We start from the raw sequence: 10,974 nt of genomic DNA, 5'->3' as shown, positions 1-10,974 counted from the left end.
CCAAAACGACGTCGTTTTGGGTTTTGATTTTTTTTTTTTTTTTTTTTTTCTTTTCTTCCCTTCCGCCATTTTCTTCTTCTTCTTCTTCTTCGCAGAGACAGAGAGGGAGAGGGAGAGAAAGAGAAGAGAGAAAGAGAGAGAGAGGGAAGACAGGTCGCCGGTCGCCGATCGCGTAGCCGCGCCTCCGTCGCCGATCGCCGCCTCTGCTCGTCGCCGCGCCTCCGCCTCCGTCGCCGATCGCCGCCTCTGCTCGTCGCCGCGCCTCCGCCTCTGTAGCCGATCGCCACCTCTTCTTCCTCCGTCTTCTTCCTCCATTTTTTAGGCCCCCTCCAGTCCTTCCTCCCCCTCCTCCTCCCCCCTCCCCCTCCCCCTCCCCTCCCCTCCCCTCCTTCTCTTCTTCGTCTGCTGAAAAAAAAAAAAAAAAAAAAAAAATTTCGGGGCATTCGGGGGTCCCGTTTTCGGGCCCCAATCACTACTGTTAATTCTATGTAGTGAGATAGATAGAAGATTGGTTGAATGTGCAAATCATATATTGTTATTCCCTCTAAGTCAAAGAATTCACATTCTTGAATTCGGCTCTCTCTTTCTTTATTTTGATTTCAAAATAAAACGATACTTCACACGTGCTATTTTTGGATTGCAATATTAATCGGTAATGATTGAGAAACTATGTTAAAATGAAAAGTAAACTTTATGATAAAAACTAATAAATGAAAATTAATAATAAAAAGTGAAATTTTATTAAGAATAAAGCTTGAGACTCTCAAATTTTGTATCTCCACGACTCCTAATTGATTGGTGACTGCTCATTGTTTTGTTTTGTTTTTTTCCCTCTCTCCTTCCTCCCTCCCTCTCAGAAATACTGTAAGAGTTATGGAGTTTATAACATGACTGTTTTATTAAAATTAAATCAATGATATAAGTTATCCATATTTTAAGTGGTAACACGTAGCAAAATAATCAGTCAGACTGAAAATTCAGGATACTTAATCGGATATATTTTTATATTACTTAAAAAATAAAAATAAAAATAAAGATAAAATCATCATCTTCATCTAGATGAACGACCCCAGAGTCTCGTGGTAGGTAGTGCTTGGAAGGGGAATATGGTACATTGAGTTTCAGAGAATGGCCAAGCCGCCAACCAACCCAACCCAAGCATGTGTACCCCAAAAGCCCATTTGATGATTGAACAAGTTGGATTTTTTATTTTTTAAAGTAGGATTTGATTGGAAGTTGAAACCATTCCACAATGGGTGGTGTTTGGGAAGTTTGAGACTTGGATTTTTTTAAATTTTTTTTATAAAAAGATAAATTTTTTGTAAAATAAAAAAAAATATATTCAAACAAAATATCACATCTAACTCCATAATTATTTCACTTTTTCTCTCACAAACATCACATCTAACTACAAAAAAACTTAACTATCTTCTCAAACACAAAAAAAAATTTCTCCAATAAAATCTTATAACTAAAAAAATTTACATAAAAACTCACATTCCAAACACCCACAATATTGCTACGAATTACTCGTCTACAAAAAATATTGTAGGACTAAAATTTATTTATGGTACAAAATATTATTTGTACAAGGGTAAAATTTAGATTACACAACAATTTGACAAGTAAAAGTTAAAATAATTTTTCTCATGTCTTAAATCTAAAACGACAATGCTACGTAACTCAAATTTTGTGGCTCAAAAGTGGCTCAAATGGCCAAAACGACGTCGTTTTGAGTACAGAACAACATAAAAATGGCCAAAACGACGTCGTTTTGGCCATTTGAGCCACTTTTGAGCCACAAAATTTGAGCTACGAGACATTTTCCAATCTAAAAACAAACACTTGGGCCCTCACGCTACATTGGCAGTCCCGTAGCATAATGACATATTATTATGCCTTCGTTTGGGGAGTGGGTTAACTTTTTAGTTTTTTTGATTTTTTTGGCTATTTTTGTCTGGGCTAAAAAGTTTGTTTTGGGAAGGGCCTTTTGGCTTTTTGACTTTTTTGAATTTTTTTGTGAGAGAAGAATGTAATGATTATGGGTTGGATGTGATATTTTGTTTTTTGTGACTAAAATAGCCTATTTTGTCTTTTGTGACTAAAATAGCCAAAAAAGCCCCGTTTAGCTCTTGCCAAACGGAGCCTATACAAGTTTATTTAAACTATTTTTTATTCTTAAATTTCAACAATTTTTTATTTTGACATTTAAGAAACGTCTTTGTACTATTTTTGCTTTACTTAAAATTGTGAAAGTTCCTAGGGGTCTTTTGACAAGTTAGTTAAAAGCTAATTTTTAACATTTAACTTATTTTAAGTCACATCACCTCTTATATTTTTTATCTATAAAAAGATTGTAAAAAAAAAACTAAAATACATCAAAAAAATTAACTTTTAACCAACTTCTCGAATTACTCTTGTGTGAAAGAAGTGGATGCTTTTAGCTAATGCCACCAACTCTGATGTGGCTTATTTTGTACTAGTGTTTTATTTTATGTGTTTCTTTTTTGGCTTGTTCTTTGAATTTTTTTTTTTATAAAAAATGACTAACATAAACAAAGGATTCCATCTGAAAGGGGGTAAATAAGAAATGGGTCGGACCCAAGCCTTGCGCTGGTCCAATCACCCAAGCCCAAATCCATATGGGTCAGATGAGCATGTGGGCAACCCAACTAAACCCAACTTCATGATCAACAGTCTATCAAAGTTCTTAAGCACTTGGGCTCAACCCGCAGTGGAGAGGCTAGTTCAGCCGCGATGCTGGGCTAGGCCGAGCTGCAAGGCCTAATCCATGGGGCGAACTAAAGTGGGCCGAGCCCACACAAAGATATCCGAATGGGCCAGCCCATTCCAATAGAAGCCTCGTCTAGGGCCGAACTGGGGAACCAAGGTATCGAGCTGAGGAAACCTCGCAGAGAAATGTGGAAGTTGTGAGTATGTGCATGTGCAAGTTGCCACCTCAACTGGTCCCCTACACCTAGAATCACGGAAGCTGTTAAACCAGAAGAATGAAGTTTGTTATCAGCATGACTACAATGAGTATATGCATTCTATGACAACTACCAGGTGGTCCCCTATCTAGGGCAATGCTAAAAGGAAACCTGGCATCACCAAAGCTCCATGAAACCATCTTGAGAAACAAGCAAGGAACCCTATATATACTACATGAACTTCACATTAAAGGTAACTGAACTGATCCAAGCTAAATCTCATTTACTTACAAACTCAATTCTCTACACTTCTTCTCCGATCACTGATTCCCACGCCGGAGGGGTTATCCGACCAACCCCGGCCGGGCAGCTCTTACAGTGCTTCTTGTGGCAGGAACCTCAATCCTTGGATAGTCCAACCGAGTGTTGAGCCTTGATCCACTTTCATTTAGTGCTAAATCCGGTACGCATAATTGGTGCGGTGAACGTGGACCACTTTGTCTCTAAGCTCTGCACTTAGTTCCGGCGATGGGGATTGAGAACATCCCACCTTCGACACATACTCCACAGACGGAGAAGACAAAGGACAAAAGCTTGGCACTCCCAACAGTCCTAGAAGAACAAACTGGAAACAATAACCGGACCCCTGAATCCGTCGAGCATCGATTATCCTTCACTGGAGGTTCTTCTCATCATTTTCTTCTAGAAAAGGATTACAGAGATCGAATCATAGACTCCATGGGGATGGAGATACAGGAGCTGAAAGTAGAACTTAAAAGGGTGATGTGATCCAACGGAAAAGAAGACTGAAGCAGAGCCCTCTCGCTTGCAACGGAGGAGCTCATCTAGAGAGCCACCAGTGAAGAAGTTCCCCAGAAATGAGTCTGGGCAACAAAGCCAGCCTATCCCAGTATAGAGCGAGGCGACGAGCAGCCACACTCGTGGGTCACGCCGGAGAAGGGCTAAGAGGCAGAAGACGGTTAGCCAACAAACTGAATGCCCTTCTCAAGACCTTCGTACTTGGTTGATCGACAACAAGCAGAACGAGCAATATCGGGATCATCTGGACCGTACCATGCACCAAAGAGAGCACCGAGTGCTGGATAGGCTTGTCTCCTCACCATTCTCCCCGGAAATTGAGGCCATAAGACCTCTAAAGAAATTCACCCCGCCAAAGTTCACTTCGTACGATGGGAAGTCGGACCCACTAATGCATATTAGCCATTACAGACAGATAATGTCTCTATGGAGCCGAGATGAGGCACTGATGTGCAAAGTCTTCCCATCTAGCTTGGGAGAAATCAGACTTCGATGGTTCGATCGACTCCCCGCTGGATCAATTCATAGCTGGAAGCAGCTCTCTAAAGAGTTCCTAGCCAGGTTCGTCTCCAACACTAAGATCTCGAAAGAGCCGGATACATTGTTCGGCCTCCGAAAGGAGTAGGAAGAAACGCTGCGTAATTATGCTAAGAGGTACTGGGAAGAGTATAACAACCAGGAAGAAAATGTGTACAGTGAGCAGATGGTCGTTATGTCTTTCAAACATGGTCTACGCTCGGAAAGTAAGTTGAAACAATCACTTACCAAGCGCTCGACCACAGCATTGAAAGATTTGCGTGCCAGGATTAAGCAGTACGTTTGCCTCGAAGATGATCAGATCCCCATCGAGGTAGCATCAGCAGAACAAACAGCTCGGCACAAGAAGAGAACAGATCGAGGAGAACACTGAGGGCTCATGGTGAATGAGGTGGATAAGTCCAAATCTCATGAAGCCATCGTGACTGTATTCAAAGAACCGATCTATCGAATCCCGGAAAAGATCAAGAGAGAGCCATTCTTTGTCTGGCCGGCGAACATGTTGGGAGATCCGGCTCGGCGCAATCAGAAGCTCAGATGCACCTACCATCAAGACAGGGGGCACATGGCTCAGAACTGCAGGGCACTAAAGTAACTTTGGAGGACTTAGTAGTAGCTGGACACCTCCGGGATTGCATTGATCAGGATAAGGAAGTGACCGAATCGAGGAACCCACCACCAGAACCGAATATTGAGCACCCACCTCGGCTAATAATAAATGTGATCCATGGAACAGCGACCCAGGGACGTGAAGAGGCACTGAAAGAAGAGATTGCTAAGGCTGTGCAAATTCAGCAGGTCATGTCAGTAGAGCCTTCATCGAAAAAGGTACGCATGGTACCCAAATCCCCCTTGTGCACTGTTTCATTTACTAGAAAGGATTTAGAAGGCATACAGCACCCATATACTGATGCAATGATTATAACTATGGGAATTGGGAAACGGTTTGGCGTAAAACGAGTCCTGGTAGATCAAGGCAGTGCAACAGACATATTGTATTATGACTTGTTTAGAAAGCTTGGTCTCTCCAAGCAGCACCTCACCCCAGCGGCAGCTCTGTTAGTTGGCTTCAATTCATAGCCAGAATGGCCACTTGGCAGAATAGTGTTGCCAGTTGTGGCAGGAACAAAAATCCTCCAGATAGAGTTTCTAGTTATTAATACACCATCCCCTTACAACGCCATACTTGGCCATCTATGGATTCATCAAATGGATGCGGTCCTTTCAACCTACCACCAGCTCATCTGTTTCCCAACGGAATACGGAGTAGAGTAGATCTCAGGGGATTAAGTTGCGTCTAAACATTGCTTCATGGCGGCACTAAAGGTAAAGCAACTCTGTAACCGAGTACAGACAGTGGAAATGGCTAAACAGCTAGTCTTGGAAGATGTAGGGGAAGCCCTAGAGGAAAAGATAGTAGAGGATTTGAAGAAAGTCCTGGTAAAAGAGGATGATTCAAAAAAGTACTTCCTTATCGGTACCTTGCTAGGCGCTGATGAGAAACTTCAGCTGTTGGAATTGTTGAGGGAAAATATGGAGGTATTCGCATGGTCAGCATATGATACTCCAGGGTTGGATCCAGAATTTGCTTGCCACAAGCTCAACATCAACCCTTTCGCTCGGCCCGTTGTACAGAAAAGTTGGAGATCCTCAGTTGAGCACACTGAAGCAGTAATTGCCGAAGTCGAAAAACTCTTGGCATCGGGAGTGATCAGAGAAGTTCAATACCCACAATGGCTATCCAACACAGTCATAGTAAAAAAGAAGGATGAAAAATTGAGAGTTTGTGTTGACTTCACTTCTTAAACAAAGCCTGCCCCAAAGATAGTTTTCCGCTGCCTCGCATCGATCAACTGGTAGACTCAACAGCAGGGCATGAGCGCATGAGCTTTCTGGACGCTTATAGCGGCTATCACCAGATACCACTGTTCGGTTCGGATCAAGAAAAGACAGCATTTATCACTCCGAGGGGAACTTACTGCTACAAAGTAATGCCGTTCGGCCTCAAGAACGCCGGGGCAACCTACTAGCGAATAATCACTCGAATGTTCAAGGATCAACTTGGAAAAACCATGGAAGCTTATATAGATGATATGGTGGTAAAAAGCAAGCTCGCTACAAAGCACCTTACAGGCTTGAGAGAAGTTTTTGGCGTCCTGAAAAACCATCAGTTTCGCCTCAATGCCTTAAAATGCGCTTTCGGGGTAGGAATAGGGAAGTTCTTGGGATACATGGTCACTCATAGAGGAATCGAGGTGAATCCGGATCAAATCAAAGCAATACAAGATCTTGAAGTACTAATAAAGGCTAAAGAGCTGCAGAAATTGCCCGGAATGGCGGCCATCCTGAATCGGTTCATCAGTAAATCTTCAAATCGGATGAAGCCCTTCTTCCAGCTATTAAGGAAAAAGGTAGCGTTTGAATGGAGTTCCAAGTGTACCGAAGCACTGTAAAGTCTCAAAAGATACCTCAGCACACCACTTCTTCTGTCCACTCCAGAACTAGGAGATGAGCTGTGCTTATATCTAGCAGTCTCAGATCACGCCGTACGCGCAATATTAATTCGAGAAGTTAACAAGGAACAGAGGCCAGTATACTATGTTAGCAAGACTTTATTAGATGCCGAGACACGATAACTACTCTTGGAAAAGTTAGCTTACGTGCTGCTTATCGCCTCAAGAAAGTTGCAACATTACTTCCAGGGGCATACCATCAACGCTCTCACTGAATTCCCCCTCAGATTTGTATTCAGCTGAGCTGATTTCTCTGGCCGAACAGCAAAATGGGCGGTAGAACTTGGTGAGTTTGACATTCGGTATCAAACCAGGATGGCAATCAAGGCCTAGGTCTTAGCAGATTTCGTCGCAGAATTTGCTCCCACTCAGAGTACCGAGCCAGAGAATCCCAGTTCGGCACAGGTGCCATGCACCACCGAACAGGGAAAACACTGCGCTTCGGAAGCATGGAGACTCTTTATTGGAAACATCTGACAACTTTATGTTGACGGGTCATCCAATAACCGAGGCTCGGGGGCAGGAGTAGTACTTATCTCACCAGAAGGATTTATTTGGGAACAGGCTCTCAGGCTCGGTTGGAAGGCTTCAAACAACGAGGCAAAGTACGAAGCGTTATTGGCTGGCTTACGTAGTGCCGAACACTTCAGTGCAGAACAGTTTCTTGTTTTCAGCGATTTACAACTGGTGGTAAACCAGCTTTCTGGGGTCTATGAAACACGAGATAAAAGAATGGCTATATACGCAGGCAAGGCCAAAGACCTACTTAAAAAGTTTCAACCCATATGAGTGGGACGGATTAGTCGTGACAAAAACAGCCATGCTGATGCTCTGGCTTGCCTGGGCTCATCAGTGGATACCAAAGATGCTAGAAAAGTATGGGTTGAGTTCGTGCCAGAACCAAGCATTGCATCTCCAGTCCTCTGCAGCAACGTAGAGCTGAGCTGGATGGATCCGATACTTGCTTTTTTAAAATCTGGTACTCTCTCCAAAGATAAAAAGGAAGCCGACAAAGTCAGACATAGGTCGGCTCGGTTTTGGATCTCACCATCTGGGAAGCTGTACAGACGCTTCTATCTTGGCCCTTATCTTCTATGTGTGTATCCAAATTTGGTCGAGAATGTTCTCTACGAAATTCATGATAGGATTTGTGGATGCCACGTCGGTGGAAGGTCACTGGTACACCGAGCCCTCACTCACGGGTACTGGTGGCCACGAATGCAACAAGATACGCAGCAGTACGTACAGAAGTGTGATAAATGTCAAAGGTTTGCTCCACTCATTCATCAGCCAGCCAAAACTCTCATTCCACTCACCAGCTCATGGCCCTTTGCCCAATGGGGTCTGGATATTGTCGGACCATTGGCAAGAGGCACTGGGAACAAACGATTCTTCATTGCTGCAACTCACTATTTTACTAAGTGAATTGAAGTCGAGGTGCTAGCAAGTATCAAAGAAACAGATACAAAGCGGTTTGTCATGAGAAACGTGGTGGTGCGTTTTGGCATCCCGCGAATACTGATTGTGGATAATGGAAGACAATTCGATAAAAAGATCTTCAGAAAGTTTTGTGCCGACCTCAGGATCGAGTATCGGAACTCTTCTCCAGGGTACCCACAAAGTAATGGACACGCAGAAGCGTCAAATAAAACCATCATCAACGGAGTAAAGAAATGGCTTGAGCATACAAAAGGAAAATGGGTTAAAGAGTTACCCTACGTACTATGGGCATACCGAACCACAACACGACGCTCAACAGGGGAAACACCTTACTCCCTAACTTATGGAATGTAGGCCATCATCCCACTTGATGTAGGCCTCCCAACCCTTCGGTTTGAATTGTTTGAAAGCACCAGTAATGAGGAAGCTATTGCACAAGCACTGGATATGGTAGAGAGCCGAAGAGAAGCAGCACTGATCAGACTTGTCGCGTAACAGCAGCAGCTTATCAAAAGTTTTAATAAAAAAGTCTCCCCAAGGCAATTCATACCAGGAGAGCTGGTTCTGAGAAAAGTTATGGATCACAAAAGGGTGCCTGGCGAAGGCAAACTTGGGCCTAACTGGGAGGGTTCGTACAAAGTCACAGTTGTTCCTGGAAATGGAGCTTACTACCTAGAGGATCTCAAAGGTAGAGCTATACCTCGGCCCTGGAATGTAGCAAATCTCAAGAAATATTATCAATAGAATTATCCCCCAACTTCTCTATCAGAATGTAAAGGCATATATCTGTTGACCAATGCAAATGCTTCCTCACTTCTCTCAAATTTATTAAATTCTTGTAATCAGTTTTGATGTTTATCAAATAGAATTAGCTTTGGTACTCACCAAAAGGAATTAGCTTTGATGTTTATCAAACGGAATTAGCTTTAATACTTACCAAACAGAATTAGCTTTGGTACTTACCAAACGGAAATAGCTTTGATGTTTATCAAACGGAATTAGCATTGATGTTTATCAAACGGAATTAGCTTTGATGTTTATCAAACGAACTTAGCTTTGGTTTAAACCCAAATGAACTTAGTTTCAGAACGACTGAACGGAATTTAAATTTGGTTAGCACTCAAACATGTCAAGTGGTATTGCTTGGTGGAATTATGTTTGGCAACTAAATTGGATTTTAGCCAAATGGAATTGCTTGGTAGAAACCACACTAACATATCTTAAGTAAACATCTCTGTATCCACAAAATTTCTTAAGTATCATCACAACAACACTTCAGTACTGATGTGAACAAACAGAGTTGGAACAAACTTGGCTAAGCTCTGTCAAGAGCAAACTTCCAGCATTAGTCTTACTCAACTCCAGGTGGGGGCAAATAATTATTTTTTCAAACCAACCTGGACCTGAGTAAGACACCTCTTCATCCCATTCAAATGCACCTGTGCTATCAAAATTGCAACAGACTTAAGCAGTTTTACCTAAGAGCACAATCTTTAGTACCAATCTTACTTAGCTCCAGGTGGGGGTAAACAATTGTTTTTTAGAACCAACCTGGACCTAAGTAAGACCCTCTTCCTTTCATTACGAAATCAAGCATAACCATGTAACATATTCGTTAGCCAGACCGAGCATCTGTTCGGCCCCGAGGTCCCAACAGTGCCCGGCTGGGGGCAAACAGTACAGAACCAGACCGAGCCTATGTTCGGCCCCGAGGTCCCAACAGTGCTCGGCCAGGGGCAAGTAGTACAGAACTGGACGGAGCATCTATTCCAAGTAGTACAGAACCAGACTGAGCATCTATTCGGCCCCGAGGTCCCAACAGTGCTCGGCCGGGGGCAAGTAGTATAGAAAACATTCAGACATAGAAGCCAAACAACATCAGATTGCAAATTCAAAAAGAAAATCCCATCATCCAACAAAAGGCACAGATGGTCTCATAACCAGCAACAAAGAAAAGAAAAAAAAAGAAAAGAAAATTGTCTTGGCAAGTTGTGGACGTCCCCGAACGTCCCGGGAGGAAATCCCTTTCGTTTTGTTCATTGGGCTCACTACAGTTCAGGACTCAATGTCACGGTCCTGTATCTAATCTCGCAGAGTGCAATGCAAGACCAATGAAATCATCAAAGAGTCCAAATCCGGTAAATCGTTTTTGAAAACAGATTTTTTGAAAGAAGTGCCAAACATGGACTTCTTTGCCAGATACAGAGTCGCCACCTAAATATTTTATTTTAGGAAATTTAGGAAACCCTGACTCGTTGCCTAAGGCCACGTGTCCGTCATCACCAAAGTTTCCTCGGCTCGGGAACTTGGGTACGATTGGGGAAGGTCACTTCGTGAGCACCCCCGCTCGCCCGATCAAAGATCGGCCTCTACTAACTATGATATCTAGTTTTGAAAACATTATGCGTTCTTATCCTGTTATTAGCCTAGATTTACTATGTGATGCGCACAGCATACAAGTATAGATTGGGTCGCCTGAATTGGAACAAAACATTTCATGTTTGTTTATTTGAAAATGGTTTGATGGTGCTGCTCGCAAGCAGGCTAAAATGTGGATTTGCTACCCTCAGGTGGGCTTAGAAAACATGATGATTTGCCATTCTCAAGTGGGCTTAAAACTCACAATTGATGAATTATTCCAATCCAAATAACCCAACCTTCACCCACAGGCATTCAGGCAGGTATATCATATAAGCAAATAGCCTCATGGTAAGCATGTTATCATGGCAGTCACT

General features: G+C 42.8%; 2 protein-coding genes across 2 annotated transcripts; both read left to right on the top strand.

Moving 5' to 3' along the window:
* Positions 1 to 4,823: 4,823 nt before the first annotated feature.
* LOC145822538 (uncharacterized) lies at positions 4,824 to 5,366 on the top strand. Its single transcript, XM_082919792.1, has one exon. The coding sequence runs from the start codon at positions 4,824 to 4,826 to the stop codon at positions 5,364 to 5,366; it is 543 nt and encodes a 180-aa protein (XP_082775918.1).
* Positions 5,367 to 6,358: 992 nt separating this feature from the next.
* On the top strand, positions 6,359 to 8,224 carry LOC145822536 (uncharacterized). The gene is made up of 3 exons (XM_082919789.1): positions 6,359 to 6,697; positions 7,364 to 7,547; positions 7,653 to 8,224. The coding sequence occupies exons 1-3, from the start codon at positions 6,359 to 6,361 to the stop codon at positions 8,222 to 8,224; spliced, it is 1,095 nt and encodes a 364-aa protein (XP_082775915.1).
* The last annotated feature ends 2,750 nt before the right edge of the window (positions 8,225 to 10,974 follow it).

This window comes from Camellia sinensis, chromosome 1 (genome assembly GCF_055761805.1).
Source record: "Camellia sinensis isolate YWXY chromosome 1, ASM5576180v1, whole genome shotgun sequence".
Lineage (NCBI taxonomy): Eukaryota > Viridiplantae > Streptophyta > Magnoliopsida > Ericales > Theaceae > Camellia > Camellia sinensis.
The sequence above is the reverse complement of the archived record's forward strand: the minus strand, read 5'-3'. Positions and strand labels throughout refer to the sequence as shown.